Consider the following 20059-nt stretch of genomic DNA (forward strand, 5'->3'; position numbering starts at 1 on the left):
AATAATGATTAGTTCCCATGTGTAAAAGCAAAACTTAGTACGATAGCTTAAATATTGTGCTTTGATCTTCCAGAAGAGGTACTGCATGAAAATAAATGCTGAAGGTAATTCCTGAAAGCTATAGGCATTTTTGTAGCAAAATGATAATTCTCTGCCTTTGATATAATCAAAATAACTAGGTTTTAATTAAGAATTTTCAAAACACCATACACTGGAGCTGGGCTAATACTGTTTGGGAGATTTTGAAGTTAAAATACTGATACCCAGTTGTGAAAAGTCCAAAAGTGTCACCCTGTTTGGTGTGGTGTTTGGTTTTGTTAGTTTTGTTGGGGTTTTTTGTAATAAAAAAGCCCAAACAAATAGATACATTCTTGTGTCTATATAAATGTACATATATATATATATATAGGGAGAGAGAATTGTTTTCAGTTCCTGTAAGCAGCATTTGAATAATCTGTAGAAATACTGTCATAACAGGTATGGATATGGAATGATTGTTTTAGACACCAAGACTAATAATTTTAGCAGTGTTTAGAAACACTGGAGAAAAGCCTTGAACTATGCTAGCACCAAGGACAGACAAGCATGAAAGATTAATGTAATTTTGCATATAATGATGCACATTCTTACACAAAAAATCCATCTGCAAGTGTCATGTCAGTCAGCAAAAATCTTTGATGGGTGGCTGCAGCTGGGCTGTCTCTTCTGGCAAAGCTGGCCTAGAAAATGCTAAATGTAGTTAGGATGCTTTGTGCCATCTGTAGTATGCCAGTTTATCCTGTCTTCACTGGCATTTAAAGTACTATATAGGGTATCAGCAAACACAGAGACATCAATGTAGAGTGACAGATTCATTTCCTCCAGAGGCTGTGAACTCTGGTGTACACTTGTGCCACCTTCCTCTGTGTGTTATATTCTGTTGTTGCTGGTATTTGGCTTGATTTCATACTTCTGTGTTTAATCCTCATATTTTTGATTTAGCAATTTGCATATTCTAACACAAAGGCAATTAAATTTGATTGATACTGAAATAATTCAGTCTTAACTGAGTATATGCTTACATTTTCCTGAAGTTTACCAACAGTGTCAATGCAAAAACTTGCATTTTGATGCAACAAACATCTTCTCTAAATCTCTGAATGTAAATGAACTAAAAAGCCATATGTCTGATAGAAGCTGAGTTTAATATGCCTTGCCTTCTAGCTGGCATAGCTGTAAACCATACCTTTACAGACTTCCAGTGCATTTAATAATTTGAGGGAAAAAATCAATCTGAATTATTGTATATTCCTTCTCTTAGAAGGGCAATGATTTAAACCCTTTAAATTTATCTTCTGATAATTAAACAATGTGATTTTTCACAGTAACTGAATATGAAGGACATGCTCTCTCAGTGCTTAAAGACTGTGAACTCCAGGCATTTGATGGGTAAGTTGGTTAGTGACAATGAATGTTAGTAAACATCATCGCATTATTTTCCATTTGTATTCCATCCAACACTGTGCTAGTAGGCATGCAATGAGTTGCTGTTTCACATAGATAGTGAGCCTGAGAAAATTAGTTATCATTAGATAATTTGGGTTTTATTACTTGCTTACAGATATAAATAATGGCAAATAAACGTGAAGCTTTCTGGAATACGCCTCATGAAAGCTTCGATCTGTATTTGCAAGAATGTCACAAGTGCCTTCTATTTCACTTTATCCATTCAAATGGTCCTAAAGGGTAAGACATGACAGTTTTTTATTCATTACAATAGACAAGCAGTATAGCAGGGTACAATATCTGATCTTGAATTTCAGGAAGTTATTGCCCCTTACACATTAAACAGTATATGAAGCACACTGAAGCTAACGATTTGCAGTAGTTAATTGGAAGGTTGTACAGCAGTGCTTTCTGTAAGCAATACTGCTATGTTTTAGTTTTAAACATGTCATGTATCTTGTATATTTCACTTGTTTTTTCTTTCTTTTTTTTTTTTTTTTTTATTTTTAATTTTTTTTTTTTGGTAATCAATACTGTAAATGTAGTTGCTTTTCCAGATTGGCAGTGTGCTTTTTTTCCTCCACCTTGGGGCTAAACCTTGATGACAAATATAGTGTGTTTGTGACACTGCTATCTCAGCTGCATGTTCCTGTTTGTACAGGGACGCAATGTACATGCAAGTATTTCTTCCCTAATCAGGAGCCAAACGTGTTATGAATATAGTTAGGAGTAGCCCAAGTTAGTCAGATTTTAGTGAATAGTTGGTGTGATGGTCAGACTGATGGTTAGAGAGATATTTCTTTCTCTAAGAAGACTAAGTCAACTCTGTTTGCTCAAGACTTTCTATCCCTTATGTGTAGCAGATTCTTGCTGATTAGCTTTGGAATCTCTGATCGTAGACAATATCTCTATTTCCAACCAAGAAGGCAACTCTTGATGATTAATGCTAAAATAATAAATACTAAAGTTTTCATCATTTTTGTGTTATTCCTTGGACTTTTCATCTATTTTCAGTAACAATAAACACAGGTTCCCAAAACAGGAGAATATACATCTGCTTTCAAAAGTTTGATTTGCAGATCACAATCCACACAAGTCCAGATATGCAGTTTATCAGACTACAAAGATTAACTGTTTCTAGTGCTGTAGCACTAGAAATAAACCAATCTAAAACCAAAATGAGAGAAAAGCCAGGAGATGACTCTTGATTATGAGCAGAAACATGTGCTCCAAACTTTTGCTGTATACTCTTTTATGCCTCTATAGAGGAAACATTCCTAGAGATTTAGAAATTAAAAAATAGCTAGGAAATAATAATAGGAACTGGAGCAAAATGTTAAAGGACCTGAGATAATTTAATATAAGCATTTAATAACATAAAGAAGTGGGGTTTTTTATAAAGAGCTCTCATGTTTTATGTGGTTGAATTACTTGACATAGTTTTGCAACTGCATTCACCTAGATATGTGAAGAAATATTTAAGTAAGTGCCCCTTAAAGTAAACCTGACATTTATAGTGCAAATATTTGAGTGTACTATTATTGTTTTTATCATTAAAATGTTGATCTTAAGAACATTTAACTTTCAAAAATTACTAATTTGGAAAATCACTTTAGTAGTAACTTAAACAAAAGGGGGAAAAAGAAAAGGAAAAAAAATGCTTGCTGTAACAGAGCTTTTACAGACAAATGCATTCCTCTTTATAGCCACAGCAGGTGGGAGTTTAATTACATGCTCCAGAAGCAGTGATTAAGTACCTTCATGCAAAGGATTGCTGGCACTTGGGTTTTCTACCTTGCTAAATCCCTCAACTGCCTGCATAGTGTGTGGAATTAGCTGTTTTCAAGTATTTCTATTTTTATTGTAATATTTGGTGACTTGCTATTATAAGGGCAATTAAAAAATACTGGAATGTTTGTGTGGGTCAGCAATGAAAGATCTACAGAACTTTTCCACTGAGGCACTTGAGCATGTGCTTAGCTTTTCCATCTGATCAGTTCATGTGCATAATGTCTGATAAGGTAAGAAATACTTTATAAATTAAATACATTTACTCCTACTCATACAGAAGAAAGCAGAAATAAATATGCTTGTATCTTGCTAGTTAACATTCCTTGGTCTGACAGTGAAGCCCTAGCCTGTCCTTAAAGAAAGAATGATTTTCAACTGTTTGAAATAGCATGATGTAAAACGTGAGATAGCTACTGCCTTCTTGCTTGCTCGGCTATGGAAGAGTTTGTTTTGAACCGTTTTGCATTTTTGTTTTATAATAGGGTAGTTTGTGTTGGTGGAGATGGATCTGCCAGTGAAGTTGTTCATGGTCTACTACTTAAAGCCCAAATAGATGCTGGAAAAGACACAGACTATATAGCAAAGCCTGTCAAAGCACTGGTTCCTCTTGGAGTAATACCAGCAGGTGAGACTTAAAGGTATTGTTACATTTTGTAAGTCCATCTGCATGAAGTGCCACATGTTGTACAGTTATGGCTACTAAAGGCAGTTCTTGGTGATAAAGATTCAGTTACTTAAGGGTGCTCTTGAATAAATGTCCTAAATTAGTGATTTAGATTGATTACAGATGACTAGACTTTAAATTATTATGATAATTTATAGTAATGACACAGATGAGCTCTTTGCCTAAAGGAAAAACTCAAGGAGAAGAAAACTAAAACAGTTTTCAGCTGATCCATGCGAAGATCAAGTTTTGCCCTTATTTGCTGCCAGAAATTATACCAAATAAAAGCCTTGGTTTCTTGAATGTCCTTACAAGCCATGCTATTTCACTTCTCTCTCCACTTTACAGGATTTGCAGCTGGATTCATGCTTAGGTTCTGTTTCTAAATGGTATGCCAGGAATATCTTTTGTGGATTATATTAAAAAGAAGCATAAAAACCTGCGTTCTCTCTTATTTACTACTACAGATCTGGCAATGTATGCATCTCTCTTGAAAAATCCTCTTGCTCTTTTATTAACTTATATTTGTATCTTGTGGTGTGGGGTTTTTTGGTTGGTTGGTTTGGGTTTTGGATGGCTTTGTCTCCCTTCTCCTGCCAGTTTTTTTGTATTTGCTCTTCTCAGAGGGTAACTCAGGCCAGATAGGGAGGCTGAGCTAGAATTAATACGGACAGGTTTGATTCTGGACTGGTATATGAATCACTATTCTTTGGGAGGGGAGGCATTTTTCAACAGACGCTACTCTCTGCTGTGGATGTTGATGTGACTACATGAAGCAATTTCTCAAATGTTTTTAACTAGTGAGGAAAAAAATACTCATGTAGCTGGGTTAACAGCAAATTCTTGCTCTCAGTTTTCACAAAAAAGGGAGCAATTTGCTTCTGAACTGAGCAAGTAGGTTTTAAGTGGTCTGACTTTCTTTGCACTTCTAAAGGAGGTATTAAGACAGGGACTAGTTGCTTGTAAAAATCCTTGGTAAAAGGTACAGTAATCTCAAGGTCATGAAGCGAATGAATTTTAGTATGGTAATTGGACCATCTCTTAGCGGTTCGGTTGCTGTGAATATCTTGATGGTTGAGACAAAATCACTCCAGCACTGGACTCCATGCGTTAGATGTTTGGGCATCTTTAGGTCACTGTGCCTCATCATTAGTGCTCACTTTCTTCAGTTTGAGACAAATATGTCATAACCAAATGCATTTGTGAACCCAAAAGAATGCTCCACACCTTTTTGCATGGAATTCCATAGATTGTTAAAAGAGGGTAAGAACAATTTATAGAAAGGTAGTGTGATAAAGTCTTTAATAGGTTCTTCAGAAGTAATCTTTAGCTTCTTTTATTTCCTTATCACTGATACTCCAAATAGTAGCCAGATAGGAAACAGATAAGCATGAGACTTGTGTATGTGAACAAATATGATGGAATTCAATGAACAGTTGTGGGTTTTTTTTTTTCCCCTCCCAGAAGTCCATTGTGCCAAATTGCTAGGACTCTCCAGATGTGTAAAAATAGAAACTGTATTAGGGGATGGCATTATCTAAGTGGCTTAAAATCTGCTTTTAGTGTCTATTGTAAGTTGTTAAGACAGCATTTTGAAGTTTCAGCCAACGTATTGTGAAGGAACTGCTCTTTAAACAGTTTACTTCCTGAAGAGAAAGGTCCAGAGGGGACTGTGTTTTCACTAAAATACTCTACTGAGCTTCCTTATTCTGGTCCAAATCAGATGGATGAGTTGTGGGGAAGCCTGCAGTTGTACTGCTGGCCATTAGCAAGAGTGTTTGTTGCTATGGGAACTACTGCCAAGAAACTGTACTGAGGGGAAATGGGAGAAAGGGGAGGGGAAACTGGAAGGACATTAAAAAAGCTATCCAGTTGTTACAGAAAAAGAGACATTCTGCATCTGATGGCTTTGAACCTTTTGGTCATAGATGATTCATTTAAATAAATTCATTATTTCCAATTAATTAAGAAATTAAATATTACTGAAGGACTGTTAATTTCTGTGATATGTCAGGCAAAGAACCAAAATGTTGGTGCAGTTTTCATGAGAATTTTAGCTATGCTTGACTAGGAAGTCATTACATCACATTTATCTGTTTGGATGGGGGAGACATTAACAGCCTTATGAATATTCATGTGGTCTGGTTAATTAAGTTAATTGCACTGCAGAAGTGCTTGCACTTCCAAGGACAATTTTTTTTCTCTACAATTTGTTTGGTACCTTCGTCAGTCATGCTTTACATGACCTGCAGATACTTTGTCCTCACTGTGATGCTTTTGCACATTTCATGGGAAAAAGGGTCAGGAAAATGGGTTAATATTTTGAACAAAATTGTGGTTTTGAAGTGATAAAATCTTTTTTGCTTCTGTTTTAAAAAGTGCTGGTGACAGAGGCTGGAGTTTTATAGATGAAATGTTTTTACAGTAAATTGAGTAGTTGGAGCGAGATCTAAAAATGGGATTCAGTAATCTGTGAGGGGTGCAAGCCCGTATATGAGCATAAAAGAAGGTTATTAGTGTCTGAAGTAATATGACAGTGTTCAAAGGGAATCATCGTGTTATGGGTAGATAATACACTGAGCTTACACAGGGAAGAAAAAGATGACTTGGGAAGATGAATAATGGGATTAAGACCATTGTTGAATCACCACTTAGATCAGCAAAGCTTGTATGATAATGATTTCAGTATGAGGATTTTCATTGTTTTTACCCTGTGAGGTACGTGGGCTTGTTTGTAGGGGTTTTTTTGGTGGTTGGTTGTGGCATCTTGCTTGTATAGGAGTGAGTCAATGAGCTGCATTATTCAGCCATTATTGGGATCAAAATACTGTTAGGCATGTATTAAGACTTTTTTTAGAGAAGATGATGGTACTTGCTACTGCAAAAATGTGCTTGTTGTAGATATTCAGCTTGTGGGAGAGCAGATACAGTACATGGCTTTGAACACAGACAGAACTTGTCATGAAAGGGTGGGGTTTTGCCTTGTTTACTTCTGCAAACGTTAATGAGCTCCACAGATTGAAGAGAAGGATGCAATTACTTGTGCCTATCTTGTTCAGTAAGAATGAGATTTAACTCTCATTAAAGTCAGCATGAAGATTGGTATTGACTTCAGCTGTGGTCATTTGTTATCTTGGAGCCATCTGTATTGATCAATTACTCTTACTTAAATGAGGAATCCCAGTTCTAAGACATGCCAAGCCTGGTCTGTAGAAGTATATTCCATCTTGTGCTCTTCTATTACATTGACCTTCACTGACAAGAAAAAATATTTTCAGAGTAATAACAACTTCCCTGTTGGTGGTTTACAGGAGATAAACATGATTTGCATGACTTGTAGTGATCTACTGCTTGTGCATGTGATTTCCTTTGGCTTTGGAGAGGTATCCAAAAAAGTGATAAGAAATGCGGAAGTTTGAGGGAGCATTTGAGTATTTTCAAGCTGCTGCTTTAGCTTTACTGGCTAAACAGAATTAGTTCAATCAAGAGGTTAAATCTCATAAGTTATTAGAATATGGAATGGTGTTGGCCATGTACTTATATTATTCTGTATTCTACTTATTATACTTATATTATTCTATTATTATTGCATTTTAGGTTAGTATTTTTCCCCCTCCTGAACTTTCCTTGTACAATTTATTGTAAGTTCAGTAATTGGAAAAACTCACTATTTTGCATAATAAATGGTATTTAGAGCTACAATGTTGCCTTTTTTAATGGGTATTGTACTGAAAAGAAAGTTCAAACTACTTTTAGTTGAGTTGTTGGATATAAATTATTGGATATAAATAATTGAAACTGTAATATTCTTAACAAGCTGGACTTCCTGTTAGTGTATCTAGATAAATTTTCTTTTGAGAGGGACAAAATTTGCCAAGATTTGCATTTAGGTTTTGAACTTGCCAGTTTCCTTCACATAGTGGGAATTTCGGGAGCCTTACACAAACCTCCTCTTTCTGACATAATAACAGCTTCCCATGACATTGGGAATATTCTGTATTGCTTTTGGAGACTAAGGTGCTCTAAGGATGTAACAGGTGCTCTGTGAGGTACTGAGACACAATTCCAAGCTGCGTTACACATTCCTAGAGAAGTTATTGAAAAAAAAGCAAAGCCTATACTCCTGAATAACAACAAGAAGATGCCTTTGGAGCTTCGTAATTATGTAATCAGTCTTGGAAAATTTGGTATTTTTGACTGCTGCTAATGTGATGTGAAAGGCTGCAGAGTTCAGGATGAAAACAATTTTTCAGTTTCGTACATGATGAATGAATTTGCAGGAAGGATTTTATAGACCTCTGGAAGTTTTAATTTGCACTATTCAGCATTTCTGCTGTTACCAAAACTAAGAAGTCTGTGGGGAGGCTTTCTTTTTATAAATGCAGTAAATGTCTTGGTTTCTTCATTCCAAAAACGTGTGGTGTTTTTTTTCTCTCTTGCAATTCTGTTTCTGTCTTATTTTTACAATGCTTTGTGCTCCCTTTTACAGGTACTACTAATGTTTTGGCCCACACTCTCTGTGGTATCAAGCATGCAGTGACTGCAACGTTGCACATTGTAATGGGTAATTATTTTTACAACAATTATCAGATTATTAAGTAATGAAAGAGGATTTAGAAGTTTGCCATAAGCAGTGGTTTAATAAAGGCATACCCACTATGCTCTATCACTGTATTGTAAGTCTTTTAAACCCAGGTGCTTCTATCATCTGTGTACTGGAAAGGTGGTGATTCTTTGAGTAGTGCTTAGTAGCAATGGTTGTGGACTGTTACATTTTCTGATAACTAAAATCTGCTATGGAATAGTGTCTGATTTTTGATATTCATGCCCTATCACTGATGTTTTTCTAATGTAAAATGCAATCTTTTCCAGACTTGGGTTGCTAGCCCAAACCTCATTTTCAGGTCTTAGGGAATAGCAAATACTTAGTTGAGCAATGTTAGTATTCCTCTCAAAGCATTTTTTCTTTAGAACATTTCCCCTTGTCAAAAGGGGTGTGTGTGTGAAGAGATAATAATGGGGAATGGGTCCATCTTGAGTATTTGTTTTCTACACCTTGCAGCCAGCAGTGAAAGATCCCTTGTTCTGTTTCTTAGATAATAATTGGCCTTTACAGTCAAAACCTAAAACTGTCTTTTGCAATGGAAACCACACAGATGCTATACAAGACCAAAAAATACCCCAAAACCCACAACCCAATCTAGAACAGACTTAGCTGTCTATATTCTGTAACTGTAAACATAAATACATTTAAAAACTATATTTAAGAGTTCCCACATCTCTTCCAGTACAGTGTTCAGCCATTACAAGTATTTGGTGAAATATGCTTGCAAATGTTTAGGTAGGAATATTAAATTGTCTTTGATATTAATTGTTGAAAATTTGAATAGAATCAGGTCAGACCCTTTGCAGCCTGATGAATCAGCTGAATTTTCACCATAACTTTTTGAACTTTTTGAACATTTTGAAGTATCTGGATGTTTTTCTTTGAAATGGCCACTTTTATAGAGTCTTAGTTATATCTAGATTGATTCTGGTTTATGTTAGTTTGAGGTTTTTTCCTGCCCCTAGATTAGGTGAAAAAGAAATGGTAACTTGTGTTCTGTTTGAAATAATACAGATGATGTTTGTAATTTCTCATCTTTCTCTTCAAAATTTTAGGACATATTCAACCAGTGGATGTCTGTACTTTCAGTACTCCGAGCAAGCTGTTGCGGTTTGGGTTCTCAGCTATGTTTGGTTTTGGTGCAAGGACTCTAGCGCTGGCTGAAAAACACCGTTGGATGCCTGCCAATCAGCGGAAGGATTTTGCTTTTATCAAAACACTGGCAGATCTCAAGTATGCCATGAGCTGTTATGTTTTTCTATTCTTTCTCATTTTCTTCAGGAAAATGAAATGGTTACTGTGGTGAAAATACAGACAACAGTAATTAACTATCTTGACTTCTTGATTGTGGGCAGGTTTAACTCAGATGTGGTGTAAATCCCTCTTACAAGTTGAAAAGGAGATATGTTCAGTATTTTCTTAAAATCACCTTGACTTGGTTAAAAGTCTGTCTAGCAGTCAAAATACTGGTTTACATGATAGTAAATATCAGTATTTTTCCAGGCCAGAGGAATGTGAGTTGTCATTTCTACCAGTACAAGTTGCACAGGGAGAACCTCATGAGAATGACAGGTAAGTAAAACTGAGTCAAACAATTCCAAAGTGAGAAAAATACATGTCTTTGAAGATGGACTTGTACAAATTCTTAATTTATTCAGATTTGATTATCTGCTAAAGCAATCTTTAAAAAATAATTAAATAGATATATACTTCGACAGCTGCGGCCTTGTGGACTTTGTAAAATGTTCCCTATAGACTACAGAGGATTTGTTACAAAGAAGTCTTCCATTTAGGATTACTGCCTTGTTCAGTTCCACTAATATCTTACTGTTTTTCTAAAGTAGATGTAATTTAAATGTGCTAAGATGACGACTTCAAATTGTTATGCTTGCATGTTTCCACCCTTTTAGAAAGAAGAAAAAGAAGATAAAAAAAAAAGGTGAGTTTTGCTTTTATGATTGTTTAAAGGCTATCTGTCTGGTTAAACTGGAGTAATAGCGAATTACTCTGTTATATTTAGGTAGCAAGCATCAATGGCACAAAATTCAGGGTCACTTCCTGAATGTGAGCATCATGGCAATCCCTTGTCTGTGTTCAATGGCACCAAGAGGCTTGGCACCTAATACGAGGTCAGTAAGGGTTTAGAGAATTAGTCATGTCTATAAATTCTGACATCTTACCTTAAGACCTTGGCTTTTCCAAGAATATGAGTCTGTATTTAGGTAGTCTAGTCCCTCTGGAATGGGGGAGGGAGCATGGACTGCAGCAGACTTGATAATCCCAGGAATTGTAATCAGTTTTTGGATCAGGCAAATAAGGTCAAGCAGTCTAACTAGAGTGAGTGGATAATTGCTGTGATTAAATTAGTTGGCAAGTCTGGCTTAAGAAGTAGTCATTGAGCAGTCATCTGTCATAGGATTTGGCTCTAAGCAGAAACTTTGTTTTTTGATTGTATTTTGTTTTTTGCATGCGTAAAGGTGCCACTCATCTTCTGCTTTACAGCCAGCAAAAATGGAGTATGAATCTTTCTCCTGATATGAAAAGCTGAACTTCACACTTATCTTTATTGGTTTGTTTATTTCCCTTAACTTGGGAAGCACAGCTTCTATATGTGGGGTTTTAGGAAACAAAACAGTATGTGATCGATCAAGCTGTTGATACTGACTCATTTTGCCTTTAGCTTGTTGTTGAGAGCATGCTTTGTGGTGATCAAAACAGTTTTTGTATAATAAATATTTGTACTTGGTATATCCAGTTCACAAGTAAGCGAAATACTAAGTGCAAACTTTGTAGCTGTATGTGAAACACATCAACACTCCCTCAGACAAGAACACAGAAACATCTGTCTCAAGCTTGCTCTCAAACAATCCCAACAGCACTCAAGAGTTCTGTTTCATTTCCTTATGATTAGGTGAAAATAGATGTGCCTCAGAATTTATCAGGTAGTTTGAGTCAAAATTATTGACTGGTCTGGTAGAATTTGTCTTCTTGGAAACAATGAAGAAAAAAACCCCATTTTGCTGAAACTCTGAGAATTTGTCTTTGCTACAGCAGTCTTGCTAGGTCTCGTGTATCTCAAGGCTGTCCCTCTTAGGCACTTTGCTCAACATTTAGTGTGCTCTATACCATTCAGTAGAAAAAAATCGGACAAGAATTGAAGAAATTATTTTTTAACTTTGCATTTCCTTTCTATCTGTTCTGGCACATACTTCTCAGTGACAAGGAATATTTGATGACTCAATGTAATTCCTACAGGTTTGAATAAGCCCATTTCTCCCACTGTGCAGTAGTTCATCCCCCTGTCCTGTTATATAAGGACACCCTTCTTCCCTGCTTCTTTTTGAAAATATCTTAGGAGTGTAATCAGTTAGCAGGGTAGGAATAGCAGACTCTTCAGACAGGTGCTTCATTTCTCATAGTGCATAGCATCTTCTGTGTGACGCTTTTCAGTACAGGAAACCTAAATGTTGCACTAATTGTTGAAGACTCAAGACCCATTATGGAAGCATCAGCTAAACACAGTGAGGTGTTTTTTTTCACTGTGTCATATCTTCCCTAAGTGTTTTTTTGCTATGTGAAGACATTTGACATGGAATGAAGTCTTTGCTGCCTGTAGCTCTAGTTGCACTAGTCTAAATCTGCAGAAATGTGTCAGGATATGTTCAACTGCACTGTATGAGCCTTGTGGGACATTTGTTTCTTGCAGCCTAGATGTTGTGCTTCATTGCACATCGGGCTTTCAAGAGATTTAATGAGAATTCTTAGTGATCTCTGAAGACAAAAGGCCACGGTGCCAAATGTATTGCCCAGTAGCCCACTGTGCCTATTTATTGCAGCAAATATGATGAGGCAACTTTTTCAATCTTACTATCCCTGTTTTCTAAATCAGTGAAGTAATGCTATGCCAGGTCACTTGTTCAGTGGTTATATAAAAACTGTCGTCATAGATTGTGCTGTATCACAGTCTGACAACATTCCTGAAGCAGTTGGTCAGTAGCCAGAGAACTGTGAGTAGGAAGTGGTTCATGGTGGTAGCCTGGAAGTACTCTTCAAAGACATTCTTTATGTATTTTCCAAGCACACGTTGAATAAATAAATAAATACATATGTACGCTTATATATTCAGAAGATTCTATATTCTCTACAGAATACAACCTCAGCAGTGACTGTCAGGTTTGTCAGATACTTTTGTTAAACATTGATCTGTCTCTGTAACATCAGACTTAGGAATGATTGCATTGAGATTCAGGCTGTTAGCCTGACAAGGTAAAATTACATTAAGGAATCTCCAAACTGACACCGGCTCATTGTCTGACCTGAATTCTCGAAGATGCTAAAATATCAATAGCAGCTGGGTACCTAGGGCTGTGGAGTATCTGCACTGTAGGGTCTCTTCTTGATTAATCTCTAGTGTATGGCTGCTTTACCTTGTACAAAATTGCCGTGGTTTTATTCTCTATGTGCTTTGTGAAGTGTGTAAGTAGAGCTGTACTGAGAACCACTAAAAGAGTTTGAATAGCAGCATGGCTGGCTGACAGGATCTTTGTTAGGGCACCATGGGTGTTAATGGAGCAGGTGAATGAACCCATCTGTACTGTATTATATGATAGGGATGTGCTTGCATGCAGCATATTTTTCTTGGTAAAGCTTTGCCTTTCAGCATTTAGGGTAATCATTATACTTTGCTGGAAATAAAAGCAAAAAGATAAATTTGTGATCCCAATGTTTAAAAACAATCTGTTAAGTGGAAAGGCAGAGGCTTAAAAATCATATGTTGTATGTTCAATAAATAATGTATATTGATAAGGGAGTACAATGTTATTATTACAGTACATGCTATAAACCTAAGTAACCTCAGTTTTTTATCAGTTTGCAGGGCAAGTTGGCATAAAGGCTTTAAAAAAACATTTGAGGCTATTGATTTACACGTGGTAGAGGGATTTTTTGTGGTTTTGTTTTGTTGGGGTTTTTGGTAGTCTGGTGTGAGGTTTTTGGGTATGTGATTTTTGTTGTTTGTTTTGTTAAATTTGGACTATTACAGAGCCTGTTGAACTTGCAAATTAATGGTGTTTCTTTTGGGAACTCAATTGGTGTGCTTTTCAGGTTGAATAACGGAAGCATGGCTCTTATTGTTGTACAAAATACTTCTCGGACAGAGTTTATAAAACACCTGAAAAGATACGCTAGTGAAAGAAATCAGGTATGGTAAATTCCCTTCTGGTGATTTTATGTGAAAAGAACAGTTAATCATGAAGGTAGACATGCTGCAAGTGTTAATGTTCGCCTCCTCGTAAGGAGACTTAGCTTCCTGTCAGAATACATTAGCCCCCTTTCTAGCTGAGTTTTTTTTCTTTTTAAACCGCTAGACTAATACCGATTAGCCTGTTTCAGCCCATCTGTTGTGCTTTAAATTGTATTTGTGTTGTACCATAGTTTTATGGATGTAAAGCCCTTTCACCACAATAAATGAAATGCGTGGTGTGTTAAAATTTTGTGTAGTATAGAGGTTAAGAACGCAGAGTGGATGGGGGGCATCAGACAACTCTTTGTCAGAAACAAGCGAAGTCCGTCATTTCAGCAGATCACTGCACACTGTGCTGGTAGCAGTGGTTTCTGATCGCTGATTTTTAGCAGGTACGCATTCCACCTAGTAATGACTGTTTATAGAACTGCATTTCAAAACTGTGGTCGTTATTCTGTCTCTGAAGAAAAGAGTTTTATTGCTGTCCTAAAGACCCGATGCATGGGCTAAGCACACTGGTAACGCCTTCAAATATTTCAGTATTACGTGAGATCACTTTTACAAGAAGGTTAATTTTGAATGCATCAACAGCCAGAGTTTGGCGAGCTGAGGCTGACAATGCCATGTGACAGCACAAACAGCTACATTTAGGAAATAATTTATGCTTTCCAGTTATGCTTTTGAAGAAAGGCTTTGTTTTTATCTCTGCCTTCATAGTTAGAAATTAGACAAGGAGAGGCAGACCTCACTTTAAACTTAAGATGACCATAAACTAGAATTCTCACTAGCCTTGTTTAGTACAGGATTACTAGTTGTGATGAACAGAGCACAGAAAAAGTCTGGACTTCCACATTTTCAGAAAGCATGTGCATTTTGGAGTGTGAAAGATATACCACCTCACTTCCAGATAGAGAAGTCTGACACACAAATGGGACACTGCTGTTCTTTTTGAGGCACTGTTTAGGATAAAAATAGGAGGTTAATCTATAAATGCTAGCTGGACTATATAATGCCTCATGGTAAAAGCTGGAGTTAAGTGTTCCCATTTATTTAAGAAAAAAAAAAGGGCAAGCTCTTTATTTCAAGTAATCCAGTTTGTTGCTAAGTTACTGCTTATGTCTTTCATCTTCATTTAATATAAATCTGTGTTTGCTTTAGTTTAATTTTCCCTTTGTTGAGACCTACACGGTTCAAGAAGTAAAAGTGCAACCAAGGCTTAGAAGTGGGCTCGATGCCAAAGAAAATACATGTATGAATGCTGCTTCTGCAGAAGGACATCACCCTTGGAATATAGATGGAGACTTAATGAAAGAAGCATCAGAAGTTCATGTTCGGTAAGGCTCGGTACTGTTTATGGATGTGCACCTGTAGCAGAAGAGTACTGGAGTCAGAAATGTGTAACGTGTATATGTAACACAGATGATGCCAAAACTGGGACTTGTAAAGGCTCTAAGAATAATACTGTCATGCACTGCACAGCCTGGCCCTTTTCCTGTTGTTTGGGCCTCTGCCTGTCTTTGGAAAGGTTTGTTATAACCCACATGGACTTTCCTTAATGAAACTGATCTATGTTTGACTTCCTCACTTCACAGGGTGCATCCTCAACTGATCAATCTCTATGGAGTGAACACTGATGACCTGGAGAGTTCCCAAGCAACATGCAATTGCATATAGAAGGGAGATGTGGCGAGTTCTGTATTAAAGAATCCTTTTTTCAACTCTACACACAGCTGTCCACGGTCCCCATCTTTCACTGAGTTCAGTTGTTGTGCTTAACTCGGTGGTTTGCAATATTTCTGGCTTTAAATTTTTGTCAAGTTGTGTATTTTTTTATCACGTTGTATTTAGCTGTAAAGAAACTATTAGGTTTAACAAGGAAAAATTAAAACTGATTATATTGTTCACTTACAAATGTGAGGTTTCAGAAGTGTCTATCAGAAGAATTTTTTTTTTTTAAACATTATTTTAGCTTCTGCAGTAAATGCAGTATGAGATAGTGGTCTGTGCTACCAGTGCTGTGCTCTTCTCCATGCTGTCAGGTAACTCACTTCAAACAGAGTTAGTGAGTGGAGGTATGGTGCAACCTCATGCTGAAGAATGATGGCAAAATCTAGATCTGTTTTTTTAAATCAGGTACTTCTATTTCTAGTTAGCAGTGTCACTGTTGCCTTGATGTATTTGCTGTCAAATTGTTTCTAGTCAAAAAGCAGTACCAAAGAATATGCTGCTGTTTTACATGGCTTTTCCTGCTTGAAATTTTAAAGACTACTCTTTGTACAAGAAAGTATTTAAAAAATATTTTATCTAACCTAGAACTGAAATGATATTCAGCATAGTTTTTGTTGTTGCTGAGAATAAAATTGTGATAAATAACTTAGACCTGGCTTGAAATATTATCATCACTTCCTTACAGGGCTTTTTCTAACTTATGAATACAATTATTTGGGATGACAGCAAACCAAGACTATGTTCTTTTGTGAACTGGCTTTCTCTGCCATGATGAAATGGAGAGGATTGACAAGTTTGTCTGCAGGACCATGGTAGTAATGAACATTTTCCTGGTCACTTGTCTATGAATCATTCAGAAGGTGTTTGACAAATACTGGTATGAAAGCTGCATTGCCTCATGGCTGGAACGAGTTGCTTTAAGTTCTTTTTTCAGCAAGCATATGTATAATGTAAAATCCAGTCCTTTAAGACTGAGCTACATGGAGCCTTTATACATGGGAGCTATAGCTACTATATTTTTATTCTAAATACTACTTGTGAAAAATTCTTAGCTATGATAAATGTGTGTGGTAGGTTAACATTTCCCATTCACATCAACTAGCCAAAGATGTACTGCACCTACAGGACTGCAGATGATTATTTGTCTCCTAAGAATAAACTGTTACTTGTTGGAAATCTTATGCAGTTTCTGCAGACAGACCTGGCCAATCAAATGCCTGCATCATAGGCAACTAATTTGCAGAGGAATCTTGCACCTAGTTCTGCTCTCAGTGCGGCATTGAGTGGCTACAGAGCAGGACTGGAGCCACACCATTCTTTGGGCTGGATGGGGTCCTAGCAGGGCTCTACACCAACTATGTGCTATGTGTACGTCTAGTTAAAAGATCAGATCTGATTGCTTACAGCTTCATCTAGTCTGGCCTTGAAACCTCCAAGCATGGAGATGACACAACCTCTTCTGCACCCCTGTCCTAAGATGCCTGGCTGTCCTGAGGAGGAAAATGTTTTCCTCACATCTGCTTGGAACCTCTCATTTAAGCTTATACTTGCTGTCTGAGCTGCAGTGAGTAGTCCCCTGGTAAACTATTACAATTGATACTACTTCACATCAAGTATTTCTAATATGTTAAGACAATTTGAACTAAATTGCTTAAAGATGCTCAAGAAGGACATTTCAGCTACATCTAGTAGATTTACCTGGTTTTATTACATAACTGAACACTAACCAAATAATTGACCTTGCAGAAGAAATAGCATTCATGTGCTTAACTGGTTGGAGTTTTTTTAATAAAAATGAAATAGTGATAATTTATAACCTTGCCACCAGCAGGACATTGTACATTCATTTTTGACAACCTGGTTTATAAAAGCTACTTGAGTTTTGCTTCATGGCCTAAGAACAGGCAGCCAACAATTTACACATTTGTAATAAAATCTGAGCAGGAAGTGTACAATTTCCAAGGCAGTATTATCACATGTACTGATTTATGTAAACCATTTCAAAGATAAATAAAATGCTTTAGTTTCACTTCTTTGCATTGTTTGTACTAAAAAAGAATGCTAATGCTTCTTCTAGTACTTGAGGTATATAGTTATCAAATCCATTTCTTTTCAAAGATATTTTTGTTAAAGTGCAGAAATTCACTAAAGCCAGTTGGAAGATAAGCATTTGGTGTCTATTTTCATAGACTTACAAGAAAATGTTTTGCTTTATTTTGGTTTTTGGTGGTGTTTTTATCTTTTTGTTTTGGTTTTTTACAATATATGCACATTCATTTTTCCTTACACTGCAGAAGATTTTAGAGAGAAAATTTACTTCAGCACAATCCACAGCTTTGGCATCAAACAGTTAAAGGAAATTACAAAATGGTCCCGAATACCTTTAGAGTCTGTGGACAACGTGGCTTTTATGGCACCAAACACTCCATTAGCAAAAGTGCTTGTTGAAGGCACTCCATTTGTTTTTGAGTCTCAGGCTAATTCCTGTAAGATGGTGCAGCTTCAAAGTGTATGCACATATTACATTCATTTCTCCTTGCAGTTCAGAAACACATCAAAGGCACGGCAAAAAAGGCCATAATGCTCTTGCAATAAATTCAGTTACCGAAGAAGTTGTACATTCTCCATTTGTACTGGGGAGCAAAGTAACACGTTTTTTTCCCTGGCTTGTACTGTCTCTCCAAAGCTAGGTGGCAGTGCAAACTTATCTAGCTGAAGAAACTTCCTGTAAATAGCAGGGCAGTGGTTTGAACCATGTTTCTGTTCAGTCATTTGCCTTTCCAGAATGGCTTCTGAGGATGCCTGTTTGGATCGTATTTATCTGACAGCTTCCCATGAACTCAAGCTAGCTCTCCAAATTACTTCCTTCCTAAGTACTGTCAGGTAAAAGATGGCACATCTAAAGATAAAATTTGGCCCAGGTAGGTTGGCGTTTGGAATCTTTTGGGTAGGTGGTTCTCTTTTTTGTCATCATGTGAAGTCTTTCGGGTTTCTTCAGGTCCTGGAAGGATGCCAGTACTAAATAGAACTATGCCAAGTACTAGAGAAAAATCTTCAAATAAATAAAAATAAATACTTGTTTTAAAAAGCCCACATAGAAATGGTCATTGGAGAAGTCTAAAACATCATGACAGCAGTAACTGAGGAAAGGATGAAACAACTCATTCTGTCATGTGTGCAAATCCATTGTTAAAGATGGCTACAAATTATGATCTCAAATACATTACTCTTTCTGCAGCTGAGAGGTGCTTCTGTGCTCCATCTCCAGGCTGCCCCACAGAATTCCCTGCTCTGATCCACCTTGACCTTCCTGGTTCTGCCTTACCTGTATTTATAAGGCAGTGTTGTGGTTGTACCTGTGAAACCAAAGCTTATAAGGTTACCTTCAGAAGCCCAAGAGAGCTTCCAATAGCCATTTTCTACAACCATGTGCTCTACTTCCAGTCCTTCTATTGGTTTAAGTTATTTTACCCTTGTAAAAATGCCAAAGCAAGACAAGAGAGGATTTCTTCTTGAATGTCTCATCAAAAGGTTACTGATTAGAATAACTCATGCTAATATGCTTGAGATCTTTTTTTTTCCCCAGGACTGGCCATACATACTGCTTTTTATAAATTCTTCTTTCTGGAAAAGAATTCTTCTTTTTATCTTTAGTGTTCTTCTGTCTGTTTGAAACCAGATCTATATGGCATTACAAATATTACTGTGAGACTTCAAAACAAATTGGTTTAACATTTTCAAATTAGATACACAACAGTACTCTAGTAAGGTGTAGTCCTCCACAAAGTTCAAGGAAGCAAAGTGTATTTTGTAAGAGCAAGTGACCTCAAGACCAGTTTTCTTGATATTGGTATTTCTCCTGTGAATTAACCCAAATCTTAAATTCTTCACTTTAAAATCAAATGTTTATTTGCCATCTTAGTCCTCTTTGTCCCCGTTTGTAAAACTCCAGCTGTTTCTTCTGTTGTTGTCTTGAAGGATTGGTTTGTATTGCCTTTTGAAAAAGCCAATCTGAAATACATAATTTTGAATCTATTGTCAGCAACATCTGTGATATCTAACCCATAAAAGAGAAGGTAAAGTCAAATGCTATTTGCCGTTGCTTTGTCTTACAAGCAGTAAGAAAGTGTTACTCCTCAATCAAAAACGCGTGTTTGCTGCTGCTTTTACTTTTTTGCACGCTAATACTTTCCTGCAAGGAGCAAAGGCGTGTGGGCTTGTGAACTGCAACAGTCCACAGAATGCAGCATTTTTTTCAAACAGTAAATGGTAATAAAACTTCCCTGTTAAATTTGTTTCATTTCTGTGCTTCCCTGGGAAGAGCAATGAATGGAGAAGGTCCGCATGTAAGTGAAGCAGTTAAGGGTCTCTTAATCACCCATCAGAGAAGGTGAATCTCTCATAATTTTCCGTTTTACTTAAGCACAGGATATTTTTAGCATTTATGTTGCAGTTTAAAATTTCAAACATTCTGGCATGAAACGATTTTGTAGACTATTAATCATCACGTGTCAAGTGACGTTTTTGTGAGATGGTGCTCCAT

At 36.7% G+C, this 20059-nt stretch overlaps 2 protein-coding genes across 3 annotated transcripts in view; one reads left to right on the forward strand and one right to left on the reverse strand.

Annotated features, from left to right (window-relative positions):
* The window catches only part of CERKL (ceramide kinase like), a 55424-nt gene extending 39693 nt beyond the window's left edge, over positions 1 to 15731 (forward strand). Inside the window, exons 4-13 of one of the 2 annotated variants that reach the window (XM_054173903.1) lie at positions 1365 to 1428; positions 3759 to 3901; positions 8430 to 8504; positions 9602 to 9779; positions 10050 to 10118; positions 10457 to 10485; positions 10567 to 10675; positions 13650 to 13746; positions 14947 to 15122; positions 15381 to 15731. In XM_054173903.1, the coding sequence (XP_054029878.1) occupies positions 1365 to 1428; positions 3759 to 3901; positions 8430 to 8504; positions 9602 to 9779; positions 10050 to 10118; positions 10457 to 10485; positions 10567 to 10675; positions 13650 to 13746; positions 14947 to 15122; positions 15381 to 15462 (1022 nt within the window). In that variant the 3' untranslated portion in view covers positions 15463 to 15731. The remainder of the gene's footprint in view (positions 1 to 1364; positions 1429 to 3758; positions 3902 to 8429; positions 8505 to 9601; positions 9780 to 10049; positions 10119 to 10456; positions 10486 to 10566; positions 10676 to 13649; positions 13747 to 14946; positions 15123 to 15380) is intronic. The other variant, XM_054173910.1, reaches the window with a different exon arrangement.
* Positions 15732 to 16881: 1150 nt separating this feature from the next.
* ITGA4 (integrin subunit alpha 4) overlaps positions 16882 to 20059 on the reverse strand; it is a 37551-nt gene continuing 34373 nt past the window's right edge. Inside the window, exon 28 of the mRNA XM_054173931.1 lies at positions 16882 to 19527. Coding sequence (XP_054029906.1) covers positions 19435 to 19527 — 93 coding nt within the window. The 3' untranslated portion in view covers positions 16882 to 19434. The remainder of the gene's footprint in view (positions 19528 to 20059) is intronic.

This window comes from Dryobates pubescens, chromosome 2 (genome assembly GCF_014839835.1).
Source record: "Dryobates pubescens isolate bDryPub1 chromosome 2, bDryPub1.pri, whole genome shotgun sequence".
In the NCBI taxonomy this organism is placed as follows: domain Eukaryota; kingdom Metazoa; phylum Chordata; class Aves; order Piciformes; family Picidae; genus Dryobates; species Dryobates pubescens.